Raw genomic sequence first — 16,264 nt, 5'->3', positions numbered from 1 at the left:
TATGGATGTGAGAGTTGGGCTGTGAAGAAGGCTGAGCGCCAAAGAATTGATGCTTTTGAACTGTGGTGTTGGAGAAGACTCTTGAGAGTCCCTTGGACTGCAAGGAGATCCAACCAGTCCATTCTGAAGGAGATCAGCCCTGGGATTTCTTTGGAAGGAATGATGCTAAAGCTGAAACTCCAGTAGTTTGGCCACCTCATGCGAAGAGTTGACTCATTGGAAAAGACTCTGATGCTGGGAGGGATTGGAGGCAGGAGGAGAAGGGGCCGACAGAGGATGAGATGGCTGGATGGCATCACTGACTCGATGGATGTGAGTCTGAGTGAACTCCGGGAGTTGGTGATGGACAGGGAGGCCTGGCGTGCTGTGATTCATGGGGTCGCAAAGAGTCGGACACGACTGAGCGACTGATCTGATCTGATCTGAACTCACCTGTGATGCCAAAGAACCTTGGGAAGCGAGGGCTATGTTACTAATCTGAGTTTCCGGTAAGGAACTAGAGGCAGACAGGTGGCTCAGGATAGGCCTGGGAGTGGTGGAAGGGCAGGTCCTCCCAGCATGAATCCTTCAGATCCTCCAAGCTTGCTGCTCCATCAGGCCTCACTGAGGACTCTCTCGTTCACCCATTCAGTCAGTCACTTACTCAGCAACCACTTCACCAGTGCCATGCCAGGCCCAGGGCCATGAATGGGGCAGCGGGGCAGTCCCTGCCAGGGTCAGCCCTTACAGTAGTGGCTCTCTACCATTGAGAACCTATGGGATAGTCTAGAACTGCCCGCCCCACTCCCCCGCCAAAAAAAAAAATCACTTGTGCAACTCAGACATGCCAGAGTGCTCATAATTTTATGGGGCTCATGATGCCCCAGACCCATAATGGTTGAACCCCTGCTTTAGTCTGGTATGGTTTGGGAACAGCCTTTGTGTCAGAGGTGGAGCTCAGGGTGGACCTCTGGGCCCCACCTATCAGCAGCCCCAGCCCTGGACTCACAGATCGGGGCGCAATTGGCATGCCGCTCTCATCCACGGGCCCGACGCCCTCATACTTGACCCAGCGCTTGTCCCGCCGTTTGCTGTCCTTGGTCCATGTAGCTGACCACTTCTGGGAATGCTGGGAGGCAGGGGTCTTCTGGTTCCCAGGGGGCCGGCTCCCAGGGCCCGGCCAGGTCTGATACCAAGCAGGGTCTGTGGAGTACATGGAGAGGAGCTTCAGCAAAGGGGCCCCACCTAGGCTTATTTGTCCCTCAGCTCCTCAGACCACTGAGCCCTGTGGGTTCAAAAGTTTCAACAACTCCTTGTTTGTCTAAGTTGATGACACAGACTCTACAAATGTCCCCATCCTTGGCAGGACCACAGGGCTCTGTTTGTTTACTTTTTAGTTAAAGTGAATGAAAATGGATTTTATCTTGAGAAATCTATGCCCGTTCCCACCCCACCCTGCTTTGTTGGGGATGTCCTCAGAGTTTTTAGAATGAGAGCTAGAATTGTTACATGCAGAGAATGCTAGAGGCATCTCTAGCTGGGGAAGACAGTGGGGTGTGGCAGAAAAGGGCCAGGGGCTGGGGGCAAAGACCTGAATGCAGACCTATTGGCTGTGTGTCTTAGGCACAGCAATCAACTTCACCGTGCCTGTTTCCAACTTCTGTAAAATAAGCGTAGTCACAGCAGAGCTACAGGGAGATCTAATGTGTGTGACTGTGTTCAGGCCAGTGCCTGAACATTATCGACAAACCAGGGGCAGAAACTCACTCACCAGCACCTTTGGCCTCCAGGTGTAACAACAAAAGGGCTTCAGGGCAGAATGGACCAGTGTTTGAACCTCAGCTCAGCCTTTGTGACTGAACATCCCTACGGGTCCTTCACTGAGAAGATGCTAATAATGACACCTTACCTTGCCAGGCTATGGAGGGATGAAGTGAGGTAAGACCTGGAAGGTGTCTTTACAGTGTCCAGGATTTTCTATGTGCTTACTGACTATTTGTTAAATGTGTAAACTACTCAACACATTGGCTGCCTCAAAGGAATGCTCTATAAATGTTGCCATCCTCCTAAAGAGAGGGCCCTTGGGGGTGGATGTGCACCCAGGAGGTTCCAGGAATCTCCCAGACCCCGTGGGCTGGGTTGGGCTGGGCTGGGCTGACTCATAGGAGCCCAGGAGCTGGCAGAGTCCCAGAGCTATCTCTGCAACCTTCTGCTGGGCTGCTGCATACAGATGGGGGGTGAGGGCAGCCCTTAGGGGGCGTGTCTTGTGTTCAGCGCCCATCCCTTCTTCAACCCACCTATGCTCACATTCCTTCAGCCTCCATTCCCAATCCAAGCCATCCCCTGGCCTGCTGGAGGTCCCCCTGGCCTAAGGCTATGTTCCCTGCACATTTCCTTCCCCCTGGCACTGGGTGGGGGAGGCAGGGGAAGGGATGTGTCAGCCTGGTCTCTACCACAGCAGTTTCACTCTTACAGGCCAGCACGTGCCTACAGGGAGGGGTGGTGAGCTGAGCTCACTAGCCCCAGGGCCTTGAGAGACTTTCACCCACCTCCTGTCCCTCCACCTGACCCAGGGTGGGTGCCAGAAGGCTGAGCCCAAGAACCTCTGACTGAACCCCTCTCCCCTACCCCTAACCCTGGAGCTGGTTTTCCCAGGCAGACCCACCTGGGTGTCTGGAAGCATCTCTCCTCGGTTGGAAGTACCCATTGCACACGGTCCTGGGCGCAGGGTCATGGAACTGGAAATTAAGGGTGTTGGAGCCACCATTCCGGATCACGGGCACCTGTCGGGAGGGGCCAGGAGCAGCAGCTCAGGCCCAGAGGGTTCTGCAGGTGGGCAGGAGGGATGGCTAAAGGGTGACGGCTGGACCCTGTCTGGTGAACCAGCGAGGCTCTCTAGAGCTGTCATCCGCCCCCCTTCCCGCGCTGATCCTCCTGCTGCCTCCCGACCTGTCCTGAGCCCCCCTCCCCAAGTAGGGGCCCATAGTACCCGCTCCCTTGCTGTCTCACTCACCCGTGTCCCCCGGGCGGGTGACCTTACGTGGGCCAGGAGGTGGCCCGGGATGAAGTCATCCAGGCTGAGCCCAGCTGGGAGGCTGTGGGGTGGAGCCTGCATGCTCGGGTCAGGGCTGGAGAGCTGCTCCTCGGCGTGTCCTCTGTGGGGAAGGAAGAAGTAAGGGGGAGCCCTGCTGGGTCCAGGCTGCCCCTGTCCTCTGGGTTCAACCTTGGGGCTGTGGGAGGGAGGGGGTCGGGCCAACTTGGTGGGAGCTCAGAGACCCAGGAAACAGGCCGCTGTGGGCACCCGCCTTCAGGCTGCCCATGCAGGCTCCTAGAGGCACAATGGGCTGCTTGTTAGGCCTCGGGCAGGAGCTCTGGGTGGGAGTGGGGGAGGGGGAGGCCGGGCAAGGAGGAGGAGGAGGGAAGCTGGCTGGGAGCATACCTCCTGCGGCCAGCCCCTCTGGGGCTCTCACTGAACAGCACGGCCCTCTCCCCCGGAGGGAAGGCAGAGGGAACTGGGGCAGCTGGTAGAGGCGGGCCCGGGTACCAGGACTTTGTTTCAGTTCCCTCTGCCACCCCCAGGCCCCGTGAGCATCTGCTTGCCAGAGGGCACAAAGGGTTAGTCAGGCAGTGGGGTGGGAAGCGGCCACCCGCCCACTGCCCAGCAGGGCCAAGATTCTAGGGAGGCTGGGCATGTCCAGTCCGCAGGAACCATTCGTTCTGAGCTCAAAGTAGTATCAGCTCCCTTCTTTGGCCTCTTGGCTCAGACCGAAGCCTCACAGGACTCCAGGTGCCATGAGGGGTCAGGCAGCTTGGGCCAGGGCTTGGGCTGGACGGCGAGTTAGTGGGTGAGCGGGGAGCTGGCCGGCTCCAGGGAGGCGGTGCTGTCACACACACAGAGGTGTGCACACACCCCACTTTCTCCTACACCTCCAGGCTGTCTTTTGGACAGAGGGTCTTCCAGGGAGCATCATGCCAGACTGGCCAGCTGGGTCCTTCCACCCCAGGCAAAGGTGAGGTCAAGAGACAGGGCTCCCACATTCAGGAGAGGAGACAATGGGGATTTTCCACCAGAGAGCCGAGCTGCCCAGGCCGTCTTGTCCCCCCTCACCTGTCCTGGTGAACGTGACCAGAGGCTGAGCCAACCTCGGCCACCTTCTGGCGCTAGACCGGTTCTGGCACTTTTGTTTAGAGTTAAGGCTTGCGTGTGCCTGTGGGATCTAGGGGCTCACAGGAGGGTGGCAAGGACCTTGTGAGGTGCTGTTTGTGTAGCATGGAGTGTTGGCACGGTGGATACTTAAGATGGTGGATGGAATGTAAGAACGTGGCTTGTGCAGGGCTACTGGGTGGGGGGTCATATGAGCAGTATGGGAATTGTAAGTACAGAGGAGGTTCAGCTGAATAGTAGGTGGGAGGTATGCAGTGGGAGGTGGTGTGCAGCTGAGGGGGTCATACGAGCAGTGCAAGTGTTGTGAAGACCAGAGCGGATGAAAGTGCCTTGGGGGCTTTGACTACTGCTGTACCCAGTTTCTGCTCAGCCATGGTGGGGCTGTAGGGTACAAACAAAGCTGGGGGCAACTCTCTGACTTTAGTCAGGGAGTGGCAATTCCTTCTGACATTTGAGCAGACCTACTGGGGACACAGCTTTTCCGGGCCCATCCCTAGCTGGGGTGGTGGGGGAGAGTGAATGGCTGAGGCTGGAGGAGGGGCAGCTCACCAGCTGGATCCAATTAGGACTCCTACCAAAAGCAAAACAGGCAGACACACCCCAGTTCCAGGCTACTCTCCCCCACTCTGCGGGGGAAACTGAGGCAGGGGAGAGTAGGAGATCTGAAGCTCTGAGGCATGCTGATTCCTAGCCGCAACCCCACCCTAGACAGCTGACAACGGAGGCCAAAATGCAAGGTCAGCACAGGCAGCCCTGATCATCAGCTGACCCAGCCTCCTTCCCTCTCATTGCCATACCCTGTTGCATTCCCTGAGAACTGCCCTGCAGGAGGAAGAGGCCGGTAGGAGGTCTGATTCTTCAGGTGCTGCTCATCCTTGGTCGCCCAGCTGTCTGACTCTCCCTAACACAGCACCCTGTGATGCACCTCTCAGGATATGCAGGAGTGGGTGGGGAAGGATGGGCTGAGTGTTCCTCCCGTACCAGGAGGTGATAAGGACTTCTCACAGGGAGGATAGAGGCACTGGGGCAGTGGGTTCCTCATCTGGCAGAGAACAGAGGGGGACAGGAAACCCCCAGGTCCTCCCTGAAATCGGGCAGCCCTTCCCCCCTAACGGCTGAAAAACGTGAAATAGCCCACTGTAGTTGGCAGACTCTTCCCTCCCTCCAAGAACTGCCTTGACTTTGGGGGCTTGCGCCTTAGGTGCATCCCAGGGGTATTTTCCAGCTACAAGTCCACGTGGACAAGTTCAGGTTTTCTCGACTTGCGCCTCATCTGGATTAAGGGGGTCTTCTCACCTCTTTCCCTCCCCCAGAGTTTGGGACCAGGACGCCCGAGGGAGGGGCTTCACGCGTTCCCCCGGGTTGGAGTGCGGGTCCCTCCCCGACTGCAGCCCCCGCCTCCTCTCCGCTCCCTCTCCTCCGGGGCACCTACCTTCCCAGGAGAGCAGGTGGAGGGGACTGCGGGCGCCCGAGAGGACACAAGAGCATCTCTGCGCGGCTCCTGCCTGGCGCGGCCGCGGCGGGCCCTCGGGGAAGGAGGGCAGGGAGAAGTCCGGGCTGTGCCGTCCGCCCTTGTGACCCGGTCAGGACGGGCTCCACGAGGCCGGGCGCCCGAGGAGGAAGAGGGGGATCGGCGGGGCCGGAGAAGTGGGGACGAGGGCGAGCGCTGGGAGCAAGGACCGTGAGAGGCGCGCGGGGCCGGCAGGCGCGCGGGCGGAGTGTGTCTCTCCCTGTGATCTGGCCCCTGGGCCGGACTTGGGTGGAGGGCGGGGGCTCCGGCCGGCCGGGGCGCGAGAGAACTCCCCGTCAGGGTGCGAGCGGGAGGGCGGCGAGGACGTTGTGGGCCTTGCCGGGGGCCGGGTCGGCCGCGAGGCGGCGCCGAGAGAGGCGGTCCAGGGTCCCCAGGGAGACCGCTCCGGTTTCCCAGCTGCTTCTCCCGCCCCCACCGCAGGGCTGGCGTCGGGCGGGGGCGGGGACCAGCGAGCGGCACTCAGAGTTTCCAGCGACATTTCCAGGGGGTGGGAAGGGAGCCGCTACTCGGCGGAACCAGGACAGAGAGCAGGAGTGATTAAAGAACCTGGGTCGAGCCAGCCACTGATATGGGACCCGGATGCAGACAGGCTGGGGCCGGGATAAGGTCGCTGCACGGACAGAGTGGCCTAGTGGGCAGAGTTAAGGCCCGGCCATCTCCCTCCTCTCTTGAAGACAGAGTTTGATTACGTGAGTGCGCGTCCCAGGCGTGTGCACACAGAAACACACACACACACATACACACACACACGCGTGCACTGGCCAATGGGCGGATGCTCACACACGTGCAGGCCCCGCGGAGGACAGCCGCGGGAGGAAATTGGACCGAGGCAGCGGCCCGCTGGGCGTGCCGCGCCCCTGAAGAGGATGAGGGCGAGGTCCCTTTGGCAGGGATGGGGTTACCGGGGTCTTGGTGTTCCCATACACCGTATTTGTTTTGATCTTGCTGCTTTTCCGCTGTTCCCACTGCTTTGACACAGGTCCTAAGAGCCCGGGCCCATTGGCTCTCATCCCCTCTGGCCATGCCCACTACCCCTTCTCCCCTGTGTGAGAGAGCGTCTGTGCCGGCACAGAGCCTGTTATAGTGAAGGTTTGATGAATGCTTTACTATTAATGAATGCTTACTGCTAGTGGACAGACTCTGGGATACTACTTTTTAGTCCTTGGCTTGGCTCTGAGACCCCATGCCCCAAATCAACTAAATTGTAAATACCTGCTGGGCAATCTCAGATCTACTTTGGAAGCGATCAATTATAGATTATGAAAATATGGAACCATTTGTTAGGACCTATGGGGAGTTAGGGAGCTTCCCTAGTGGCTCAATGGTAAAGAGCCTGCCTGCCAATACAGGAGAATGGGTTGGATCTCTGAATGGGGAAGATCCCCTGGAGAAGGAAATGGCAACCCACTCCAGTATTCTTGCCTGGAAAATCCCATGAACAGAGCAACCTGGCAGGCTGCAATCCAGAGAGTCACAAAGAGTCGGACACAACTTAGCAAATACACAATAACTAGGAGTTAGACTGGTACTCTGAGGCCACCATGCACTTCAGAGTGTTTCCCATTCAGCACAAAAGTTGAGAAGGAAGGGAATGGAGAAAAATAAAACCTTATTTTTAAATCCCTACCATCACAGATACTATTAGCTATATCATTCCCTGATTCAGGTTAAAAGAGCTGTCTGCTTTGCGGTGAACCAGATTGAAACAATCTCACGTGTGAAGCGCGGAAGGAGGGGAGGCTTAGGTTAAGAAGCTAGAGAGAGAGGCGTGCCACCTAGCTTCCAGTGTCTGCAGGGCTGCCGCGTCGAAACTCTCTGGCTGCACTGGCAGACCTGGCACCACTGGGTACATACTCCAAGGCAGATCCAAGGTCTCCAAGAAAGAGCTTTTAAATGATTTCAGGAGTTCCAAGTCTGCCAATTGTGGGGAATCTTCATAAAAGTAATTATTGCACTGAGTAACCGCTCCAGTATTCTTGCCTAGGAATTTCAGCAGAGGAACCAGACAAGCTACAGTCCACAGGGTCACAAAAGACTCGGACAGGACTTAGCAACTAAACAACAGCAGGGAGCTGAACCAGATCACTTTGAAGGCCCCTTCCAAGAATCTCTGATTCTCCAGGAAAGCTGTAAGGAAGGGCATGGGCGGGGTAACCTCTGCCCACAGAAGTCAGCGTCAGAGAGGAGGGAGGAGCTTTGAGAGTACCTGAGTGCAGGCGGCAGTGCATTGCCCTTCCCCTAATGCTTGGATCCCTACTCACCCCCAGGCACCACCCTCTTCCCTCCCTGAGGGACAAAGCTGGTGCCCATCTCCCTTGTCACCAGTTTTTTCTCCACCTGTCAGGATCCTGGTGATTAAGGGCCACATCTCTTTCGTGTTCTTCCTTGTTCTCCAAAGATGGTGAAGCTGACGATCTTCCTACTCCAGGAATCCTGGCCATACCCGCTTCTCACCAGCAGCAAGTTCTCTTATTCTCTAGGGCTCTGACCTGGACTCCAAGATAAATATTTAATGTAGAGGGTGCAGCTGAGCCGACAAAGGTCCCCAGCTTCCTGTTTCTCACAAGGGGGAGGAGGCAGCCATGGGCGAGGAGCGGGGGATTGGCTACCAGCCTCATCTCTATAGGAATGGGGAGTCCAGTAACCAGCTTTGTAGTAGGCGGTGGGGGAAGCTCTGCCGGAGACCTGAGCTGCTTTGACTTCTGCCTGTCTGCTTCAGGTCCTGCTGGGCTTATCACCTTCTGTCTCAGGTCAGAACCTGCTGTGCCACGGTGCCTGTGGGAATCACTCTCCTGAGAGTCAGAGGCTGTGTACTTGGACCAAGGAGGAGCTCCCTCCAACCCACAGCCTCATGGAAGAGAGGATGAGCAATCGGTGGGAGCACAGAGTCTAAGGAAACGAACTGACACCTCCTTTTCTGCTCATCTTTAGGGAGAAGAATCCTTTCTCTTTGAAAAGTGGGAGATTAAAAGGAAAAGAATCGCGACATCCAGAGATTCAACCCCAAGCCAGGTGTCTGATTTCTCAACTCCTCCTGCCAGCCTCAGCTCGCTGGCTGCTGGCCTGATGGGGCAGAGAGCTGGCATGGCTCAGGGAGAAGCTGAGGTTAGGGAGGGCCATCCCAGGTGACCGGGCTGTCGCCAACAACAGAGCAGATTCCTTTCATCCCAGTGCACTCTCTCCTCTGGCGACTGCCTTATCGCCTGACAGGGACCTCCCTCCCTCTGACTCTTCCGGGGCTCTGGCACCATCTTTTGTCAGGGGGGCTGCTGCCTGTGTCTTCTCAGAGCCACCTGAGCCATAGTAAACACTGTTACATAACCGCTCTGTTTTTTTCTAGCTATCTGATCCTGGTTGGCCGTGTGCCCCGCCCCCACCCTGCCCCCTGAGGCGGCCACCTTTTGTTCCATGGATTATCCCCCCACAGCCCCCATGTCAACTGAGGTCTGTCCACGCCTGCCACACTCAGGGATGATTAGCCAAGAGACTACTGGTAGATGTTATGCTCTTTACATGGAAGGGGAGAAGAGGGTGGGTGTTCATACCGGAATGTGGGTGGCTCTGAACATCAGCCTCAGTCACCAAAAGAAAGGATGACTGGAAAGAGCATTTAAGTAGCTTTTTAATGTAAGTGAATAGGGTGAGTGGAGAATTCAGTTTCGTTTCTCAAGTGAGAAAAAGTAAGCCAGGCATCCCAGAAGACATAAACCTGAACTCTCAGCAACGTGTGTATCTGCCTGTGGCTGATTCATGTTGATGTGTGGAAGCAACTGTGGAGCCTTGCCCCAAGGCCACAGGTGCGAGGCCTTGCACCAAGGCCACAGAAGTGGAGCCCAGAACAAAGGTCATCTCTGAAGCTGACTGAGCCCCCTTGTAATCTTGCCCAAAGTCCCCCTGATCATCACCAGCAAACTCCCTGACCCATATTAGGCAAAAATGCCCACCCCAGTGCTCATCCTATAGCATCCTAACCAATCACCTAAGGCTGGCCTTTTGGCAGGAATTTTGTCTTGAGGCTATAAAAATTGGCCACTAACCCACGAAAAGCACTGGTTCTCCCTGGTCTGTCAGGAGGTCGGCCCACTGCATTTCCAAGTACCCACATTATCTCTGCTCTTTGTTCGTAATAAACCCACTGCCTTCTGAAATGCTCTGTGTCTGGAAATTCTTTTCCAACCCATGCTAGGACTGCCTCAACAGAAACCAACACAATATTGTAAAGCAATTATCCTACAATTAAAAATAATTTTTTTTTTTTAAAGAAGACCCTGAACTCTCAGTCCTTGAGGAGTGTCTGGTGCTGGGAGTCTGGAGTCTGAATGTCACAGTCAGATCAGCCCTAAGCAGCCAAGTGGCCCCCTGGCTCTGTGCCTCAGTCCCCCCATATTAGACGGAGGAAGAGCATCTGCTATTCCTTCCTCTCCACAGGAATGAACAAACTTTGCTATAGAGTTTAGTTAGGCTATGAGCAGGTTCTTAATTTGTGCTCTCAGAAGAGTGTTTTCTTCCTGCCAGGGACATTGGGCAAAGCAGACCAACCAGAATGGATTAGCATAGAAAGCCCTGTTCCTTTCGAGGATTTTGGACTTCTCTAAAGGGCAAGGCCACAGTGACCCATTAGTGAGGAACTGAAAACAAGTCACACCAGAGACAGGAGTACAGGTCTGCACTGTTTCATCCCCTGGTCTTCATCTTTTTTTCTCCTGGGTCCACACCTGACTCTGGCTTTTGCTTATGTTGCCAGCCAAGTTCTACCAGAGCTTCTATCAGGCCAAACAGTCATGGAAGCAGTAGCAACAGATGGGGAACACGAGTGACCCACTGTGGGTCTTGGAAGACCCTCTGAAGCTGACAGTGGTGTGGCCTAACCCAAGTGTGCTGGGGAAAAAATACCCATTACAGGTCAGTTGTGGTCCTCGTTGGAGCCTGGTAACCACAGTGAATGGATCCCCTGGGACAGAGAATGAGGCCTTTGGGCCAGCTTGGCACAAATCTTTCCATAGCGCACACATGATGTAACAGCCATCTATTCAAGGTTCTCAGAGTCAGCCACGTCCAAACCCTGAAGGCTGAGAGAGAACTCAGACTTTTGTCCAATTATCTAGTCTATCTTCAGGGAGGCCTTTACACTGACATCACACCAACGACTGCTCTCTCTCCCCCTCCTTTTATAGATGAGCAAACAAGCACAATGTGCAGACGGGATGTCTTTGAGAAGAACTGAGCTGGATGAACCTCTTTTAGTTCTCAGGACAGAAAAGAAGAGCGAGTGGCTGTCAGTTCTTCAGAGAGATTTTATAAGGGAAAGATAAATAAATCATGACCTCAGAGGGAAAATCCAGCCAAGTTAACTCAGCCACAAAGAAGGCACACAGACCAGGAGCTGGAAAAGTAGGTCTGCATGACCCTTTCCCAGCAGGTAAACTGAGATAAGGGAGATAAGGAGGCTGATCTGCTGGCCAGTGGACACCACGAGGTAAGAGGTCTGGCCTCCAAACATAGAATGACCTTGTCTTCCCACCTCCTCGAATTCTAAAATGAACCTTCTCCTGAAGCACAGCCACATTAAAAAGAATAATTTTACCAGTGTTAATCCCCTGTATCAAAATGGAACAGATTTTCTTTCTAAAACCTGAAAGTTGTGATAAAAAGATCAGGCAATTACACAGAGCCGGCAAGAAAGTCAGATTGGATCTAGATGTAGTGAGAGGTAAATAGAAATTTGCATTTGAGTTCTTAATTTTCAGGCTTAAAAAAATGTCTGTTCAACTGGGTGCTCTGTGATGACCTAGAGGGGTGGGATGGGGTGAGGTGGGAGGCAGGTTCAAAAGGGAGGGGATATAGGTATACATATAGCCAATTCATGTTGTATAGCAGAAACTAACACAACATTGTAAAGTAATTGTCCTCCAATTAAAAAAATACCCTATGAAAAATCATTATGTAAAATAATATTAAAAACAGAATGTTTATAACTGAATCACTTGCTGTACAACAGGAATTAACAACATTGTAAATCAATTAATAAAAATAAGAAAAAAAGACTGAAATAAGGGCAAATATTACCTTATTTTACTGAGGGTTTGGCTGAGGACATTGTTAAGTCAGGATGCTATTGAGATCGCAAAGAGCCCAACATGCATACTTAGCTCTTTCGGAATGAGCAATCTGGGCTTGTCTTCCAGCCCAAAAGCTGCACTGTGGTCCTTGCTGTGTCTGTACTGACGGTGAAATCACCTTACTTAGGCTTGGTCGGTCCTGACTGACACTTTCTACCTCTACTACCATAACTGATAGAATCTCCTCACTGATGCCTTTTCTAGTGTAAAGAGCCTGTCCCCTAACCCCCACCTGGCCAGAGGAGTTATTTTTCTTATGAATCCACAGCACCTCCTGGTATTTCTACTTCCCAGAGGAATTAAAAGCTGGCCTGACACTTCCTTTCTTAGGGGTTCAACACTTGACTCCTCTTTGGCTTATTTGACTTCTCGCAAGATGGAATTCATTTGTGTCTATTATTAGGATCAAATGCAAAGCTATCAAACTGCTCTAATAGAAATTATTTTTATCTTTTGTAAAACTGTGTGTTTTCTGGGATGTCTTTCTTCCTTTTCTTCAAGTAGCGGCCTCTGCCGGAGATGCCATAGAAGGAGCTGGGACTTGAGAGTGAGTTGGCAGAGGCAGAGTGCCAGGAAGGAGGCCAGGATAAGGAAGTGGGTTCTGAGTGGGAGAAATAGAACCAACACCACAGCCAGCAAACCAGGCTGAAAACTAGAGAGCTGAGGAGGTCAAGGAAAGAGGTTCCTTTTATTGTGATGGGACTCCTTTACTTGAGAGGGGAATGAGCAGAATTAGCATTACCAGAGACCAGACCAGACATCAAGCAGCAGCCTTTCCCTTGACTTCTGGAATTACTGAATGGGTAAGAGCTCTGGAGGAGTTACCCCATGTCCGAGGTCAGGGGCAGTGGCCGAGAGTGCCAGGCTGCAACGGCGCAGGAACTCTGAGAAGAGCTACCCAAGTCTGAGGTCAGGGGCGGCGGCCGGGAGGAGCTACCCCACGTCCGAGGTCAGGGGCAGTGGCTGGGAGGACCAACCCCACGTCCAAGGAGCAGTGGCTGCGCGGGGAGGGCCTAGAGGAGCTATCCCATGTTGAAGGTCAGGAAGGGCTACGGTGAGGAGATACCCCTCGTCCAAGGTAAGGAGCAGCGGCTGTGCTTTGCTGGAGCAACCGTGAAGAGATACCCCACGCCCAGGGTAAGAGAAACCCAAGTAAGATGGTAGGTGTTGCAAGAGGGCATCAGAGGGCAGACACACTGAAACCATACTCACAGAAAACTAGTCAATCTAATCACACTAGGACCACAGCCTTGTCTAACTCAGTGAAACTAAGCCATGCCCGTGGGGCAACCCAAGATGGGCGGGTCATGGTGGAGAGATCTGACAGAATGTGGTCCACTGGAGAAGGGAATGGCAAACCACTTCAGTATTCTTGCCTTGAGAACCCCATGAACAGTATGAAAAGACAAAATGATAGGATACTGAAAGAGGAACTCCCCAGGTCAGTAGGGGCCCAATATGCTACTGGAGATCAGTGGAGAAATAACTCCAGAAAGAATGAAGGAATGGAGCCAAAGCAAAAACAATACCCAGCTGTGGATGTGACTGGTGATAGAAGCAAGGTCTGATGCTGTAAAGAGCAATATTGCATAGGAACCTAGAATGTTAGGTCCATGAATCAAGGCAAATTGGAAGTGGTCAAACAAGAGATGGCAAGAGTGAATGTCGACCTTCTAGGAATCAGCGAACTGAAATGGACTGGAATGGGTGAATTTAACTCAGATGACCATTATATCTACTACTGCAGGCAGAAATCCCTCAGAAGAAATGGAGTGGCCATCATGGTCAACAAAAGAGTCCGAAATGCAGTACTTGGATGCAATCTCAAAAACGACAGAATGATCTCTGTTCGTTTCCAAGGCAAACCATTCAATATCACAGTAATCCAAGTCTATGCCCCAACCAGTAATGCTGAAGAAGCTGAAGTTGAACAGTTCTATGAAGACCTACAAGACCTTTTAGAACTAACACCCAAAAAAGATGTCCTTTTCATTATAGGGGACTGGAATGCAAAAGTAGGAAGTCAAGAAACACCTGGAATAACAGGCAAATTTGGCCTTGGACTACGGAATGAAGCAGGGCAAAGACTAATAGAGTTTTGCCAAGAAAATGCACTGGTCATAGCAAACACCCTCTTCCAACAACACAAGAGAAGACTCTACACATGGACATCACCAGGTGGTCAACACCAAAATCAGACTGATTATATTCTTTGCAGCCAAAGATGGAGAAGCTCTATACAGTCAACAAAAACAAGACCAGGAGCTGACTGTGGCTCAGATCATGAACTCCTTATTACCAAATTCAGACTGAAATTGAAGAAAGTAGGGAAAACCACTAGACAATTCAGGTATGACCTAAATCAAATCCCTTATGATTATACAGTGGAAGTGAGAAATAAACTTAAGGGCCTAGATCTGATAGATAGAGTGCCTGATGAACTATGGAATGAGGTTCGTGACATTGTACAGGAGACAGGGATCAAGACCATCCCCATGGAAAAGAAATGCAAAAAAGCAAAATGGCTGTCTGGCGAGGCCTTACAAATAGCTGTGAAAAGAAGAGAAGCAAAAAGCAAAGGAGAAAAGGAAAGATATACACATCTGAATGCAGAGTTCCAAAGAATAACAAGAAGAGATAAGAAAGCCTTCCTCAGCAATCAATGCAAAGAAATAGAGGAAAACAGAATGGGAAAGACTAGAGATCTCTTCAAGAAAACTAGAGATACCAAGGGAATATTTCATGCAAAGATGGGCTCGATAAAGGACAGAAATGGTATGGACCTAACAGAAGCAGAAGATATTAAGAAGAGGTGGCAAGAATACACAGAAGAACTGTACAAAAAAGATCTTCATGACCCAGATAATCACGATGGTGTGATCACTGACCTAGAGCCAGACATCCTGGAATGTGAAGTCAAGTGGGCCTTAGGAAGCATCACTATGAACAAAGCTAGTGGAGGTGATGGAATTCCAGTTGACCTATTCCAAATCCTGAAAGATGATGCTGTGAAAGTGCTGCACTCAATATGCCAGCAAATTTGGAAAACTCAGCAGTGGCCACAGGACTGGAAAAGGTCAGTTTTCATTCCAATCCCAAAGAAAGGCAATGCCAAAGAATGCTCAAACTACCGCACAATTGCACTCATCTCACACGCTAGTAAAGTAATGCTCAAAATTCTCCAAGCCAGGCTTCAGCAATACGTGAACCATGAACTTCCAGATGTTCAAGCTGGTTTTAGAAAAGGCAGAGGAACCAGAGATCAAATTGCCAACATCCGATGGATCATGGAAAAAGCAAGAGAGTTCCAGAAAAACATCTATTTCTGCTTCATTGACTATGCCAAAGCCTTGACTGTGTGGATCACAATAACTGTGGAAAATTCTGAAAGAGATGGAATACCAGACCACCTGACCTGCCTCTTGAGAAATCTGTATGCAGGTCAGGAAGCAAGTTAGAACTGGACATGGAACAACAGATTGGTTCCAAATAGGAAAAGGAGTTCGTCAAGGCTGTATATTGTCAGCCTGCTTATTTAACTTATATGCAGAGTACATCATGAGAAAGAAACGCTGGACTGGAAGGAACACAAGCTGGAATCAAGATTGCCAGGAGAAATATCAATAACCTCAGATATGCAGATGACACCACCCTTATGGCAGAAAGTGAAGAGGAACTAAAAAGCCTCTTGATGAAAGTGAAAGTGGAGAGTGAAAAAGTTGGCTTAAAGCTCAACATTCAGAAAACGAAGATCATGGCATCCAGTCCCATCACTTCATGGGAAATAGATGGGGAAACAGTGTCAGACTTTATTTTGGGGGGCTCCAAAATCACTGCAGATGGTGTGCAACCATGAAATTAAAAGATGCTTACTCCTTGGAAGGAAAGTTATGACCAACCTAGAAGGCATATTCAAAAGCAGAGACATTACTTTGCCAACAAATGTCCGTCTAGTCAAGGCTATGGTTTTTCCTGTGGTCATGTATGGATGTGAGAGTTGGGCTGTGAAGAAGGCTGAGCGCCAAAGAATTGATGCTTTTGAACTGTGGTGTTGGAGAAGACTCTTGAGAGTCCCTTGGACTGCAAGGAGATTCAACCAGTCCATTCTGAAGATCAGCCCTGGGATTTCTCTGGAGGGAATGACGCTGAAGCTGAAACTCCAGTAGTTTGGCCACCTCATGTGAAGAGCTGACTCATTGGAAAAGACTCTGATGCTGGGAGGGATTGGGGGCAGGAGGAGAAGGGGATGACAGAGGATGAGATGGCTGGATGGCATCACTGACTCGATGGACGTGAGTCTGAGTGAACTCCGGGAGTTGGTGATGGACAGGGAGGCCTGGCGTTGCTGCGATTCATGGGGTCTCAAAGAGTCGGACATGACTGAGGGACTGACTGAACTGAACTGAACTGAAGAGCCCTGGAGAAGGAAATGACAACTGACTCCAGTATTTTTGCCTGGAGAATCCCAAG

General features: G+C 52.0%; 1 protein-coding gene and 1 long non-coding RNA gene across 9 annotated transcripts in view; one reads left to right on the top strand and one right to left on the bottom strand.

Annotated features, from left to right (window-relative positions):
* The window catches only part of SORBS3 (sorbin and SH3 domain containing 3), a 29,019-nt gene extending 20,855 nt beyond the window's left edge, over positions 1 to 8,164 (bottom strand). For 4 of the 7 annotated variants that reach the window (XM_044940114.2, XM_044940115.2, XM_044940118.2 and 1 more), the window contains exons 1-4: positions 8,013 to 8,164; positions 2,993 to 3,134; positions 2,645 to 2,762; positions 989 to 1,182 (exon numbers count right to left, since the gene is read on the bottom strand). In XM_044940114.2, the coding sequence (XP_044796049.2) occupies positions 989 to 1,182; positions 2,645 to 2,762; positions 2,993 to 3,134; positions 8,013 to 8,116 (558 nt within the window). In that variant the 5' untranslated portion in view covers positions 8,117 to 8,164. Of the gene's footprint in view, positions 1 to 988; positions 1,183 to 2,644; positions 2,763 to 2,992; positions 3,135 to 5,576; positions 5,954 to 8,012 lie in introns of those variants that run through there. The other 3 variants (XM_044940116.2, XM_044940120.2, XM_044940117.2) reach the window with 2 other exon arrangements.
* LOC102413655 lies at positions 3,081 to 9,823 on the top strand. 2 transcript variants are annotated; one of them, XR_003107585.3, is made up of 3 exons: positions 3,081 to 3,151; positions 3,913 to 3,989; positions 8,607 to 9,823. It is a non-coding gene; the product is annotated as an uncharacterized LOC102413655 (long non-coding RNA). The 2 variants fall into 2 exon arrangements; XR_003107583.3 differs by lacking the exon at positions 3,081 to 3,151 and adding an exon at positions 3,410 to 3,766.
* Positions 9,824 to 16,264: the final 6,441 nt, after the last annotated feature.

This window comes from Bubalus bubalis, chromosome 3 (assembly GCF_019923935.1).
Source record: "Bubalus bubalis isolate 160015118507 breed Murrah chromosome 3, NDDB_SH_1, whole genome shotgun sequence".
Taxonomy (NCBI): Eukaryota; Metazoa; Chordata; class Mammalia; order Artiodactyla; family Bovidae; genus Bubalus; species Bubalus bubalis.
Note: the sequence above shows the minus strand (reverse complement) of the source record. Positions and strands in the feature narration are given on the sequence as shown.